We start from the raw sequence: 15004 nt of genomic DNA, 5'->3' as shown, positions 1-15004 counted from the left end.
CCAACCTGCCACAAACGTCCGTCTACGATAGAATATTGAGTTGTTGTTATGGTCATGTTTTTGTATTAGTACATAGCATTAGTCGTAGACTACAGTTTAAAAAAAGAAGATGAACTGTCCCTTTAAGGCTGCCCAAATAAGTGGAAGCCAATGCAGAGTCCTAACAGGAATAGCTGCTGCATTCTGTGTGTTTGTGTGTGTGTGTGTGTGTAACCCAGACTGCTGAGAGCAGCTCTAACTCAGTCTCTGATTCAATCGCGGTGTCTCTCGTCCACAATTCTCTCTCTCTCTCTCTCTCTTTCTCTCTCTCTCCTCTCTCTGTTTTTCCTGATACTGATCCTGGACTGAAGAGATCCTTGACTTTCCTGGACTCCTCGTTGTCCAGGAGGTTCAGCTGCACGGATTAGACACTGTGTGTGTGTGTGTATGTGTGTGTTTTAGTGTGAGCCATGTTGCGTGTGTTTATCTTATGTGCAGAGCGTCTGCAGACACCAGACGACGACATCAGTGATGCTTACTGCCAAGTCATCTATGAAGGTAAGAGAGAGAGAGAGAGAAGGTGTGTGTGTGTGTGTGTGTGTGTGTGTGCCAGTCTAACTGCACTAGCACTCAGACCTGCTCCCTGTGTCAAACAGCTGATGGGTTATTATTGGAAAAGCTCTAAGTCATGGTTGGTGGTGTCCTGGCTCCTGCTGGGTGGTGCAGTGGGGCACACGTTTGTTGTTGGGGTCTCACCAAGCCTTAAGGTTTGAAGTCACATGAGCTTCCAGTGGTTTCTGTAAAACACAACTGAACAACACCGTTTGTTCTCAACATTCTTTTGTTTAAATAGTGAAATAAGAGACATAACCTGTTTTTATAGCTCATAACACTGTGTGTGTGTGTGTCTCTGTGTGTGTGTGTGTAATCTAATGTATAACTGATTTGAATATCCAGAATGTATTCTCCTTTGGGGCCTGTTTGTCTCATCTCTGTATTCAACTCTGTTTCTCTCCTAATGGTTTCAGTCTTTGTCAAGGGGAGAAAATACAGTAGACAATAATAGAATATAGTAGAAAGTCTCTGATTGTAGTCATTGACTAAGGTTTATTTTTAATGTTTTTAACTAAACTGATGCTGAATTTGTTCAGTTCATAACATTGTGTAGAAGCATTAGAGTCCAGTAGAACAGAACAGACTAATGCTACAGTAGACTTGATAATAATAATAATATTAATATCCAGGTTTATACACCATCATACGTGTTTCTACCTACTGCCAGCAGGGGACGCACTCTAAAGTTCAGGGGTAATAAATAGTAGAAATTTCCGTTCAGCCATTTTTTTCAGGAATATCAGATTGGAAAATTATCAGGATTAGCGATGAGAGAGAGAGAGAGAAAGAGAGAGAGAGAGAGAGAGCTAGGTAAAGAATGAACTGTGTGGCTCTGCAGCAGGAAACAGGCAAAAGAGCAGGAGATAGGAGAGGAAAAGTCAGCAGGAAACACTCAGGTTTCCTCTGGACATGAATTCCCCACACATTCACTGGCTGACTTTTCTCAGGAGCACAGGGAGAACACAGCCACTTCATCCCGACCTCCTCACTGGAAGAAGACGCTCCTGTTTTCTGGACTTAAAGCGATGGTCAATACCTTAGAGCTAATTTAAATTGGAGGAAAAAATTCTAACCTTTTATGTTTAAACCGTACTCTGCAGTTTTTTTAAGAATTCAATGGAAAAGATCATCAAAAGATCATTTTGATTTCCCTGAAACATTTTGTCGGTGCCGTCCACCAATCTGAGGCCGAGTTTTGTTTTCAAACTTCGGATATTGAACATTTGCTGCTCAACAGCACTTTTAAAGCTCAGTTAAACTTTGGAAAGTGTCGTAAAGTTTCACGGTATTATCTTATTATTATCTATATTTTTCTTATTTGTTTTTTCCTATAAGTGTTGGTCCGAACTGTTCTGGTCATGTGAGTTACTTTTATCAGTAGCTGACCTCAGAAAAGTCGGAAAATAAAAACGACTTTTGTACAAAGTTTACCTGAGTGAGGGTTTTTGAGGAATTCTGGGATCATGCTGCGATGCCTTGTACAGCGAGCCAACAACCTGAGCCACTCCCACCCACTGGCTGGTGTCATCTTCAGAGGTAAGAGCATCATTGGAAACAGCAAAGCATCATGGGACAGGGACTTTCTGTAAAATCAGGAAAAAAAGACACCAGCTTTTTTTTACAAAAACACTTGGTCAAACTTTACTAGATTTTTCAGGATAAATAACGATTAATGAGTTCAGCTCGAAGGCAGTGTGTGTTTAATAGGAAAAACAGACCAAAGTCCATGGAGAAAATCAGTGATTTTAGCTCATAGACCAAAGTCCATGGAGAAAATCAGTGATTTTAGCTCATAGACCAAAGTCCATGGAGAAAATCAGTGATTTTAGCTCATAGACCAAAGTCCATGGAGAAAATCAGTGATTTTAGCTCATAGACCAAAGTCCATGGAGAAAATCAGTGATTTTAGCTCATAGACCAAAGTCCATGGAGAAAATCAGTGATTTTAGCTCATAGACCAAAGTCCATGGAGAAAATCAGTGATTTTAGCTCACAGAACAAAGTCCATGGAGGAAATCAGTGATTTTAGCTCACAGACCAAAGTCCATGGAGGAAATCAGTGATTTTAGCTCACAGACCAAAGTCCACAGCGACAATCAGTGATTTTAGCTCACAGACCAAAGTCAACAGAGAAAATCAGTGATTTTAGCTCACAGACCACAGTCCACAGAGAAAATCAGTGATTTTAGACGCAGGAGCTAACAGTGTGTAATCTGAAGGCTTTTTTATTAATCAGGTTTGGGGTGGGACAGTGAGTGAGACTTGAATAATACAGTACTAGTGATTTAACAACTCCAGCTCCATCTTCTTGTTCTTATGATTATTTTCGGTTCTTGTCACTGTGTGTGTGTGTGTGTGTCTTTGTTTGTTTAAGTACAGACATGAGTGGTGTTTGTGTGCTGAAAGCAGGATTTCCTGTTGTTTGTTTAACCAGAAATAAAAACTGGCACAACTGCTGGCACAGTCCTGAGCTAATTATCTTCCTGGACACATTTACATGAACATAACATCCTCACGTCATCCTGTAAATACCCTTTTTTGTCAAACCTTTGAATACAAAAACCATAAGAACTGTACAAAGAAGTCCCCACCCTTAATGATCCCATTAATGTAGATTTCTCTGTGTGTGTGTGTGTGTGTGTGTGGTCTAGGTGAAGTTATCAGTGTGGGGACATCAACAGTTAGGGACAGGATTAAGATTAGGCATGCCAGTGTAATGGTTAAGGTAAATATGGTTAATGTCTAACTGGAGTCCTCACAACGCATGAAAACCAGACTGTGTGTTTGTGTCTGTGTGTTATGGTCTATTCTTGGCTGATGGAATCCACGCCAAGCTGAAGGCAGCAGGAAGTGAATGCTGTGTCACTGAGATGTAAACTCAGATATCAGCTGTCAGGACACACACACACACACACACACGCACACACACACACACACTCACTCACACACAGACCTCTCTCTCTCTGTCCTCAGTGTTTGTATCACCCACTCCTCTGCACCAACGTCCACAGAGACGCAGCAGTTGAATTACGCCAGTAACTTCCTTCACTGCCGACGTCAAAACGCCAAACAATAGAAAACTTTACTTTCCTGTTTTCCACAGTCCCTTAATGTAAGAACAGGGTTCTAAGGTGATCAGGTCTCTCTCTCTCTCTCTCTCTCTCTCTCTCTCTCTCTGTTTGTGTTTTTGTGGCCTCACTTATATCTGGTGTCTGCGAGGAGCGTAGGTCCAGCTGATGTTGGTTGTCCATAACCATGGTCTTTCTTTGCTGAATTTGTAATGAAATTAAACTGATTTAACAACAATCACTAATTTATGATCCGCTTCAAGTAAATTTGAACCATTTATTGTCCCTATTAGGTCGGTTTATGTTCCTTTGTGTGTTGGTGTTATTTTTCTGTCTGCTATAAATGTAGCTGTCCCTACACAAATGTTTAGTTGACACTTTTTCTTAGGTTGTTTTTTGATACGTTTTTGGCTAACTGTCCGTGCTGACCCTAAGTTGTCGGTTGATACAGTTAATGTTGTTGTGTGAGTGTGTGTATGTGTGTATTGTGCTAAGTTGTCGTTTGATACAGTTAATGCTGTTGTGTGAGTGTGTGTATGTGTGTATTCTTCTTCATTAGCTCAACAATAATCTAATAACTGCAATAATAACAGCTTCCAGGAACCAAGGCAGAGCTTTATTAAATCTCTCTTCCCTGACAAATGTTAAAATCTTACACCAAAATGTGTTTTTTCTTTTTTTTCTTTCAGGGTCAAAGAAGAAGACCAAGGTCATCAAGAACAATCCCAACCCTGTGTGGAACGAGGTAGGACTTTTGGAAAAGCTGTTTGTTTCTCCTCTCTTTTGTGTCCTTCTTCAAACGTCCGTGTTGATCTGGCTCCGACCTGTTTGTGTGTTTGAGGGTTTCGAGTGGGACCTGAAGGGGATTCCTCTGGACTCTGCAGCCGAGCTTCACTGCGTGGTCAAAGACCATGAGAAGATGGGTAGAAACAGGTGGAGAAGCACAGAACTGGAGCTTTGAAACACCTGGAACTGTTCTTTAGTGAGAGGAGGAGCCACTGGTGTCAACTTCCTGTCCTCTTCCCCTAGGTTTCTGGGAGAATGTCGGCTTCCTCTCAGAGATGTTCTCAACTCTCCAGGTCTTGCTGCTTCCTTCACCATCTCCCTGCTGGACACCAAGAAGAACAACACCGGGGTTAGCACATCACATTTAAGCTAACATTTAGCTTCTATAAGGTTACACCTGAACATTTAATCGGTGGTCGACAGAGGTACTGCAGTGTCTGTATCTGGTCTTACCTGCTATTACCAGGTAGATTTGAGTGTTTATTTTTGAGCTCGATGTTTGTTCGTGTCTCATCTATCTGTGGGTCATAGACTGTGGATAAATAATAAGTAACTAACATTTTCAACTGTCCTTAATTGGTTTTCTTGAATAATGTTTAAATGTCTTCTTTGATAGCCATTTTTATATACTCTGATTGGCTAATTTTCCACTAACTTTTAGTTACCCTGTTGTAGACTTTTATCTTTTAGGTCCAATGATTCCCTTTTTTTCTTGAACTAATTTGTTGTTTGAGACCTTTGGTCTTTAGTTAATATTAACTTTGAGCTTCTTTTAAACTATTTTCAACAATTTTTGCTTGAAACCTCGTCTTAAACCTTGGCTAAGGTAAAACACTTCACTCTGGTCACTCACCCTTACACACACACACAGACACACACACACAGACGCACGGACTGAGAACATTAATCTTCCAGAGTTTCCTGGAAACTTCAACCAGAGGAAGTCAAAGCTGACTCCACCTGAGTCTTTATCTTCATCCAGGACCAGAATCTTTCAAACATCTCTAGACTTTTCCAGTCAGGAGGAAATTACTCTGATCTTCATCATCATCATCATCACACTGATCAGCCTGATGCTTTTGTTCCACACAAACCACACAGTTACAATAAAGACCCATCATCCTGTTGAAGGAAACGCCTGAAGAAACACCTTTAACTAAAAACACTTGTCCTCGAAGTAAATGAAAGTTTGACAGAAATGAAATTATTTTTAAACAGGAAATTAGCTAAATACGTCTCAGAATCAGAACTAGTACCTTCATGATTCCATGTGTGTGTCCTGTGTCTACTACCTAGGCCACACTGACTCTCCAAGTGTCCTACGTCCCTCCTCCTGGGTCACTTCCTCCCTTCCTGCCTCCTTCTCATCTGGAGACTCCGTCTCACATCAACCCAGGGGTGGAAATGGACACAGTCACTAGTAACGAAAACTCTAAACTGTTCCTTTAAGTCCCTTTGAGAATTGGTACCAGTGTCTGTAATTTGTACCTGTCCCTTTTCTCCTGCAGTGATTTCTCTGGACACTCTGGGGGAGGAGGACACTGAAAGCATCCTGATGGTGGAACCTCCAGAGGATCAGGGACCAGACGACGGGCGCTCCATGGTCATCGTTGGCCCTCAGGGGCCACCAGGAAAGGAGTCACCCACGACCCAGATGCCCAAACGCTCCCCGCCTTCTTACAATGCCCAAAGTGGGCTGAAGAAGAGGAGGAGAGGAGGAGGTGGGCAGCAGAAGGCTCTGCCCAATAAACCACAGGACCTGCAGGTACTGAGACTGGATCACAGATAATGGACTGGACTGGGCCACAAAGACTGGACAACGGGGACTTGACCACTGGGATTGGACTGCACAGACCGGGCCACACTCATCGAAGTGGACCACATCAGCTGACGTGGACTATTATTGCACAGACTGGACAACAGTGACAAGAACACCCCCACCAAACTACGTGGGTTGTACCACACACACTGGACTAGACTGCACTGACTGGTTCACATGGAGTGGACTGGACCAAACAGACTGGACTGCACATTTGTAGGAAGTAGACCAACTTTTTATGTAAACGACGTTCTGAGCTTTATTACAAAATAAAGCTTTATTTTGAAATTCTCAGCTAGGCGCTTCCACATGTTCATAGGTCCGTGTTCGGGTCATCGAAGCCCGTCAGTTACCAGGCATCAACATCAAACCTGTGGTCAAGGTAACAGTCTCTGGGCAGTCTCGGAGGACGCGCATCAAAAAAGGCAACAACCCGTTTTTTGATGAGGTACTGATGAAGAAGTCAATCTGCATGGTTTGTTTGACATTTGTCTTTATAATGTTGTAAAGTTGAAAGAATCCTCTTCTCTCCTCAGACCTTCTTCCTGAACTTCTTTGAGACTCCCTCAGATCTGTTTGATCAGCCCATCTTCATCACAGTGAGTTCCCCCGGTCTACTCTCTATTCTGTTCTTGACCGAGGCCTAAGTCCTGCCTTCCCTCTGTGTGATTGACAGGTGTGTGACTCTCGCTCTCTTAGAACGGACGCTGTCATTGGTGAATTTAAGGTAAAAATTAATGTCACCACACTTTTAATCTCTGACCTTTGACAGTGAGCTTAAATAAAGAAGTAAAAAAAAATCATTTTTCTCACAGTTGGATGTCGGCACCATTTACAATGAACACAGTGAGTTTGTTTCACCTCCTTTTTCTTCTTAGACTCTTTTATTCTGCAGGATTTGTGAATGTTTTTGTGTCTGTGTACAAAAATGTATTTTTTAAATAAAAACAAATGTTTAACTCTTCAGGACACTGTTTCTTGAGGAAATGGCTGCTGTTGTGTGACCCTGATGACCTTTCAGCCGGTGTCAGGGGTTATCTGAAGGTCAGCCTGTTTGTTTTAGCAGCAGGTGACGAGCCTCCGGTGAGTGACAGATAAGCAGTATTATCACTGTTAACGTCTGTGAAATAAGCATATTAGCATGATAAAATATGCTAATAAATATTAAAAGCCAGTGTATAACAACATGTTTATGTAATATCTTCATATACTGACCACATGAGAAAGCTAAAATGATGCTATCATGCTATCATGCTAGCTATCATGCTAATTAGCATTCCATATTTGGCAGCATGTACTTAAAATGCCAAATATGGAATGCTAATTAGCATGATAGCATAGCTCAAACTGTGCATGCTAATTAGCATTTAATGAAATGCTTCATAGCATGATAGCACCACTTTAGCTCCCAGAGATCTTCATCTTAAACTGATTTTTCTTGTACAGGAAACTTTCTGAAGTAGAGTTTCTTCTTTGTCTACATTTGTCATTGTTGTGAAAATGTTTTGCCAAATGTTTTATAAACATGTTTTCTTAAAGGTGGTCACGTCGGTTATTGCTATACTTCAGTTCTGAAAATATAGTCCAAAAAGGTGTGAGAAGAAATCATGTCATTTTTGTTTTTAACAAAAAATGTATTTTTTAGTTTTCAGTGCCCAGTGTTTTTCAGTTTCTAACAGAACAAGTACTTTTTTTAACTTCTACTTGTGTGTTTCCAGGCTGACAAACGGGAGTGTGTAGAGGATAAAGAGGACATTGAGGGAAACCTGCTGAGACCGGCCGGTCTGTCTCTGAGAGGAGCCACCTTCACCTTAAAAATCTTCAGAGCTGAAGATCTGCCTCAGAGTCAGACTCTCTTCCCTGTTCTGTGATTTAAAGATTCCCACATTTGCTTCAGAAACAAAGATTCACTCCCCCCACTTTTCCTCCCCTCTGCAGTGGACGACGTCTTCATGGACGGGATGAGGCAGATCCTGGGCTTTGACAGCAACAGGAAGAACTTGGTGGATCCAATGGTGGAGATCAACTTTGCTGGAAAAACTGTAAGAGACTTGGTTTCTGTCTTTTGGACCAAATGTATTTAAATAAATGAATTGAAGAGTTTTTATTTTCTCTGCTGCTTCTCAGATCTGCACCAAGATCCTGGAGAAAAACGCCAACCCTCAGTGGAACCAAAGTCTGACTCTGCCCATCAGGGTGAGACACTGATTCAGCTGTAGTTAGCCAAAGCTCACTAAAGGTTAGCCTGTAAATTTCATACAAAATTACAGTTGAAGACCACAAAGTAGTATAAGAAAACTAACAATGTTACAAATTAAACATTTGTGTTTTTCGGACTATAAGCCGCTATTTCACATGCTTTGAACTCTGCGGCTTGAACAATGATGAAGCGGCTAATTTATGGATTTTTACGGGCTAACGAAGTTCATACCGCTGCGTTATACTAGTAGCGTATGTCTGTCTGTGAATGGCAGTGTGCGTATATGTGCGTCGACCGCGCGCGCGAGCGAGAACGGTAGTAACAGTTGTTCTCGGTGTGGCTGATAATAAAGACCCCAACTTCCCTGTTTCTGTTGTGAAAGGGAGTTAGCTCCGGAGCTAATGTTCGCGCATTTTAACTACGGTCTGGACGCCGAAGCAGGAAAGAGCTAACGTGTAAGCAGTCGTGGTACAGGCACTGTTCGGGGGAAAAAAAAACACATTTATTTAATTAAAAGTGAAGAAATAGATATATTTTTGTGTAACATCTTTCTGTGTAAATATCCCGTGTTAAAACGTGGACACCTGCAGCTTATAGAGAAGTGCTGTCTAAATATGTACAATTATTTTTTTCTTTTTTAATTTAGTGGGTGCGGCTTATGTTCAGGTGCTGTACGCAATGATATATATATATATATATAAACATAAAGTTCGTGGAAATAGACATTTGTAAATATATATATATGCAATAGCCAAAAACTGGTTCAAAGATAGCTAAATGGATTAGCAACAGTCAAACATTAAACCTGAAGTGACCAAAAGTACAGGACAATAAAAGAGGACTAAGGTGGACCAGAGAGACCATGGACCTCAGAGTCTAGTCAAAAAAGCTCGAGGATGACTAAAGGTTAGCCCAGGAGTGGCTCCACATTACAAAGAATCACTTCTCACACATCTCTGTTGTTGATGTCCTTCTCCTTTTTTCCCAGTTTCCGTCCATGTGTGAGAAGATGAGGATCAGACTCTTGGACTGGTGAGTCTCTGCTGCCTCAGCTGAAGACGCTGGACTTCAGACAACTCATTATCATTTCTCTCTGCAGGGACAGAGCCAGTCATAATGATGTCATCGGTACCACTCACCTCTGCATGTCCAAGATCTCTGCTCCTGGAGGGGAGATAGATGGTGAGGCACTGGACTACATAGGACTGGACTGGAATGTTCTGGTCTGGTCTGGTCTGGGGTGGACCACAGTGGACTGTTCTGGACATGACTAGACTACACCTGTAATAAACCTGGACTCGTCAAACAAAAACGATGGTCAGGTGTAGACTGTTCTGACCCTGTTGCTATAGTTTGGACCAGAGCAGTTCAGATCAGCGCCTCTGAGGCTCAGTTCATCTGTCTGCTCTGGTTCAAGTTAGAATTGGATGGACACTGCTTTATAAAACATTTGAACCTTTCAACCTTTCTTTTTTGATACTTGGACCCTAACCATCTGGACATGTTGGTCTGTTCTAGACACTGAGTCTTGATCCACCTGTTCTGTGTTGCATGTCAGTTATTTCTCCAACTGAAAACTCACCTACGCTGATTCTGTATCACTGACATCACTGAGTTTTTATTCTCTTGTTTTTCTCACCTGTGCTGGAAAAAAAGAATACAGCAGACATTTGCAGAGAAAACAGGCGTATACCTAAGAGTACTTTAATGTAGCCCAAACATAGAACCAAGAGCTAAAAGGCAGCCATTAAAGTGGCTGAAGTCACTTAGAACTTGGAACAGTTTAAAATAAGTCACAAACGCACAAAGACAAAAGGCTAAAAGTATGCCAGCTGTAGTTATACATTTTAGCTAAAAATAGCAAATAAAAAGCTAAAGATAACTAAAAAGCTATCTTTGGCTAATTTTAGAAAGAGTAGAAATCTTCTGACTCTGCTGTTTCATTTCTTTTTCTTTTGTTTTTTTCTTCTTCTTTCTCTGAACATCGCCTTCTTCTGTGTATTCAGACGAGTCCGGCCTTCGCAGCGTCCACTCTGGCAGTACGTCTTCCTCCACCTCCTCCTCTTCTCCACATTACCACACCTTCACTTCCTCTCACTTAAACTCTCTCAGTCTGTTCTACCAACTTCTCCTCCTCATTTTAATCCAGTCACGTCACTCCTCATCTTCATCCTCAACTCCTTCTCCCACTTTTGTCTCCACCACAGTCGACGACAGCCTGGGTTTTCTGCCCACGTTCGGCCCGTGTTTTGTAAATTTGTATGGAAGCCAACGGGAGTTCAGTGTCTTCAACGACCCACACGAGGCACTAAACCTGGGAAAAGTGAGTTTGAACAAAAACACATAAAACAACTTCATGTATTTGCCTGACTTTCAGTTAATAGGCTATGACTTTTCTGTCCTATTTGGACAGACATTTCTCTATAAACATTGTACTGCTAACCTTTAATTCCCTTTTGGTATTTTGTGTCTCTTTTTGTCCATTTGCATTATTATACTTTATTGATTTTAATTTCAAGAGTCAATGTTTTTGGCTGAATTTTGTTATTATTATTATATATTTTTTTTTCCTATTTTGAGGACATGTTAGTGGTGTTTTGTTTTTTCCACATTAGCTAACTTTTAGCTTTCCCCTTAAGGTTTAGTTTCTCTAAACTTGAGTTATTTAAATGTTTTCGGCTAACTCCTGTCAACTCTTATCTTCTGTTTGTGATGATGACTCGTACATGAAATGTGTTTGTGCTGCATTTATCTGTACACTTGTGATTTGAAAAGTGTGGAGGTCAGTGTTCTGCTTCTTCTCTCCACCTCAGGGTGAAGGTGTAGCCTACAGAGGTCGACTTCTGCTGGAGCTCAGCACCAAGCTGGACCAGAAACCGGAGCAGAGGAGCGAGGACATTTCACCAGACCATCTACTGGTGGTGGAGGTGAGCTCACGTGAGCATCTCCATCACCTGCTCCATCAGCAGCTCCACCCTTTCTTCCCTCTCACCTTTACTCCTCCATACGCTGCAGAAGTTCCTGAGGAAGAGGAAGTTCTCGCTCTTCGTGGAGTTCTACTCGGCCACGCTGCTGCAGGACGTGGACCACGCCGTCCATTTTGAGGTCAGCATCGGAAACTACGGCAACAAGTTTGACTACTCCTGTCTGCCTCTGGCCTCCACCACCCAGTTCAGTCGAGCCGCGTTCGACGGTAAGTCAGTCGACTCATGGCTTCAACCGTTAGCTGGCTCTGAGCTAAATGCTACTTCAGTGTTTTTAAAATCTTTCTGGCTTAGTGTAAAATATATCGCAGCTAACTCTGAAATAATACGTTACTGGTTAACTTGATCTCTCTGTATGTGTATGTGTGGCTACCTCTACCTTATCTTTGAATTGTTTCTTTATTAAGTTGAGTTTTGTTCATCAGCAGTTTTAGACTCAAGCATTTTCTTGTTGTTTTTACTCACTTTTTTATTTTTATTTTTGGATTACATTAGGCTTTTTAAGCAAAGTTTTCTTATTTAAATAGTTTTTTTCTTTTCTTCCTGTTGCTGGTACACTAATCATGAGTTTGTGTGTGTGTGTGTGTGTGTTTCAGGCTGCGTTTATTACTACCTACCATGGGGAAACGTGAAGCCCGTGGTGGTCCTGTCGTCAGAGTGGGAGGATGTGACTCCGAGGATCAAGGCTCTGAACATGCTGCTCAACATCATAGACAGACTGGTACGTAACATTGGGTGTCCAGCAGGTGGCACCACAGAGACTAAAACGTCAGCGTTAACTTGTGTTAAGCAGTTTGTGTGTGTTTGTTTTATGCTAGGAATCAAACCTGCAGCGAGTTCAGTTGGAGGTAAGAACCGGAAGTGACATGGAGGAGGTGGAGCTTCGGGTAGTGGAGCTGCTGGATCAGGTGATCACAGACTGCAGGTAAACACTAACTGGACCCACCTACAGTACAGCTGTCCTGGACATGGAGGGCAGACAGTCGTCAGCACACACACGGTTCTTCTCCTTCTTTTCCCAGTCAGGACCTGCCCTCTCTGGACCTGTGGTCCTGCACCACCCCTCTGGACCGCTCCCTCAGACACGTCCGGACCCTACACCTGCAGCAGATCCTAGCAGCTGCTCTGGCTCTCAAAGAGGGCTCAGAGACGGAGCTGTCCACGGTCCTGGAGCAGGCTGAGGACTGGCTCAACAGGTTCAGGACCATGGCTGAGGAGGTACAAGATAACCAGTACAACAATAATAACAACAATGATTGAACTATTGGTCCAACACTGGTTGATTTTTACTTACTTGGTATTGTTTTCATTTGTAAAAATGTACTTTTGCATTCAACACTAATTCCTTCATATTTTTATTTTTTTCTAATTTTCAGCATTATTCATATTTCATATTTTTATTTTTTTCTAATTTTCTCTCATTACATTTGACTGTGTCTTTGGCCGTATGAGAATAACTTTGTTTTACTTTAATGTCAAATGTGTGTCTGTATCTAAGCCTCAGAACAGTCTTCCAGACATCGTGGTGTGGATGCTGCAGGGTGACCACAGGGTGGCGTACTATCGCATCCCTGCACACACAGTGATATATTGCCAGGAGTATTCTGGGAAAAACTGTGGAAAGCTGCAGAACGTCTTCTTGAAGGTACACATACGTATGTTTTATTCACTCAGCATCACCAAAGGAAGAAAACAAACACCAACATTGACTGATTATCTCTATGTGTGTTTTTATTTATTTATTTTATTACCATAAAGTACCCACAAGGCAGTGGGGCAGAGGCTAAACTTCCAGGTCAGCTGAGGATCAAGGTCTGGTTTGGATTGGCCGCAGATGTCAAAAACTTCAACCAATACGCTGAGGGAAAACTATCAGTGTTTGCTGAGACGGTGAGACACAGACTAACAGACGTACACAGGGGGGCGCTCTAGGCTAGTTCTCTTCCCCATTACTTGTCCAGTGTCTGTTCAGAGAACAGGGCCCTGAGCTGTCATTTCTATTTTCTAAAAACAGTATGAGAACCAGACGAGGCTGGGCCTGGTGGGCAGTTGGGGTACTACAGGTCTGACCTACCCCAAGTTCAGTGACATCACAGGACGAGTCAAACTGTCCAAAGAGAGTTTCAAACCTTCACCAGGCTGGACCTGGGCTGGGGAGTGGTTCATCAGTCCAGAGAGGACGTGAGTCCGTGCACGCACACACACACGCACACACACGCACACACACACACCAGTCCTGAGAGTAAGAATCACTGAAAAAAATCAATCCAATATGGTAAAGTCAGTTTTGTAATTTTGTGAAATGACTCACAGACTGTTGTTTGATGTGGATGCCGGTCACATGACGTTCACCGAGGAAGTCTTTGAGAACCAGATGAGGTTACCAGCAGGACAGTGGATTGGAATGACGGAAGGATACACAGATGTGGTACGTACGTGTGTGTGTGTGTGTGTGTGTGTGTGTTCTAGCTCAACTTCTAGCTCATATTTAAAAACTCTCTGCTTGTTAGAACGGTGAAAAGGCGGTGCCAAAGGATGAGGTGGAGTGTCCGCCTGGGTGGGTGTGGGAGGAGGTGGAGTGGAGTGAGGATCTGAACAGAGCTGTGGATGATCAAGGTATACACACACACACACACACACACATTGCAGTTGCATTCGGTGCAGCCGACCCAGAAATATTAGTTTAAATGAAATTATATCATAATTAGAATAATTATTATTATAGTCATGACGATGGACAGTGCAGCTGCAGTAAAAGCTAAAAGGGTCAGCTATGTTATTCTTTTTTAGATAGATGTCTAGAATATATGTGTATAGAAATAGGTCAGTTAACCATGACAGGTTAAATTAATATCAAAGGAAGAACTTTTGAACCTGACATGGCTGTGTATGTGTGTGTGTGTGTGTGTGTCAGGTTGGGAGTACGGCATCACCATCCCTCCAGACCGTCGTCCAAAGTCCTGGGTTCCAGCAGAGAAGATGTACCACACTAACAGACGCAGGCGATGGGTTAGAATGAGACGAAGAGACCAGCAGAAGATGGAGGCTCTGAGGAAGGTGTGCTCCCTCTCTCTCTTACACACACACACACACACACACACAAATACACACACAATATTAAAAAGTGTTATAAACCATCATATTAAAATATAACAATGTTACGACAAGTTAAAATAATAGCTAAAAGCTAAAAACATTTTCCCCACGTTGGAGGCAGCCTTTCTATTTATTTGAAGTTTACCTAAAACAACCACTAGATGGTGGTATAGGTTCACATATGACCACGAAGGCTCTGAAAATTTTTCGGTATTTTGTGAAATAATTAACTATTATATTATTAAGCTACTATTTAATATATATAAATGATACATAAATTAAATATGACATAATCATATGCTGTATTTTCTTCTGTAAATTCATTTTTCTGTACATATTTCATAGTTTATTTTCTTTATGTTTTTGTTGTTTTTTTCTTCACTCCTATATTTACCTCCCGGCAGCAGCAGCAGCAGCAGCAGCAGCGTCCTGATGGGTCGGGGGGGGGAGGGTGGGG

General features: G+C 42.0%; 1 protein-coding gene across 7 annotated transcripts in view; it reads left to right on the top strand.

The window, feature by feature from the left end:
- The first annotated feature begins 22 nt into the window (after positions 1-22).
- Positions 23-15004, top strand: part of dysf (dysferlin, limb girdle muscular dystrophy 2B (autosomal recessive)) — a 32407-nt gene continuing 17425 nt past the window's right edge. Inside the window, exons 1-30 of one of the 7 annotated variants that reach the window (XM_025057865.1) lie at positions 23-537; positions 4352-4407; positions 4504-4595; positions 4692-4797; positions 5745-5868; positions 5957-6213; positions 6587-6715; positions 6804-6866; positions 6944-6994; positions 7083-7113; positions 7235-7350; positions 7986-8112; positions 8206-8309; positions 8395-8463; positions 9456-9499; positions 9567-9649; positions 10474-10506; positions 10675-10790; positions 11281-11394; positions 11483-11660; positions 12048-12172; positions 12270-12376; positions 12474-12669; positions 12950-13096; positions 13210-13341; positions 13466-13632; positions 13765-13879; positions 13962-14067; positions 14366-14508; positions 14952-14979. In XM_025057865.1, coding sequence (XP_024913633.1) covers positions 450-537; positions 4352-4407; positions 4504-4595; positions 4692-4797; positions 5745-5868; positions 5957-6213; positions 6587-6715; positions 6804-6866; positions 6944-6994; positions 7083-7113; positions 7235-7350; positions 7986-8112; positions 8206-8309; positions 8395-8463; positions 9456-9499; positions 9567-9649; positions 10474-10506; positions 10675-10790; positions 11281-11394; positions 11483-11660; positions 12048-12172; positions 12270-12376; positions 12474-12669; positions 12950-13096; positions 13210-13341; positions 13466-13632; positions 13765-13879; positions 13962-14067; positions 14366-14508; positions 14952-14979 — 3247 coding nt within the window. In that variant the 5' untranslated portion in view covers positions 23-449. Of the gene's footprint in view, positions 538-1309; positions 2131-4351; positions 4408-4503; positions 4596-4691; positions 4798-5744; positions 5869-5956; positions 6214-6586; positions 6716-6803; positions 6867-6943; positions 6995-7082; positions 7114-7234; positions 7351-7985; positions 8113-8205; positions 8310-8394; positions 8464-9455; positions 9500-9566; positions 9650-10473; positions 10507-10674; positions 10791-11280; positions 11395-11482; positions 11661-12047; positions 12173-12269; positions 12377-12473; positions 12670-12949; positions 13097-13209; positions 13342-13465; positions 13633-13764; positions 13880-13961; positions 14068-14365; positions 14509-14951; positions 14980-15004 lie in introns of those variants that run through there. The other 6 variants (XM_025057850.1, XM_025057841.1, XM_025057851.1 and 3 more) reach the window with 6 other exon arrangements.

Source organism: Cynoglossus semilaevis, chromosome 1, assembly GCF_000523025.1.
Source record: "Cynoglossus semilaevis isolate Cse_v1.0 chromosome 1, Cse_v1.0, whole genome shotgun sequence".
NCBI classification, from domain to species: Eukaryota; Metazoa; Chordata; class Actinopteri; order Pleuronectiformes; family Cynoglossidae; genus Cynoglossus; species Cynoglossus semilaevis.
The sequence above is the reverse complement of the archived record's forward strand: the minus strand, read 5'-3'. Positions and strand labels throughout refer to the sequence as shown.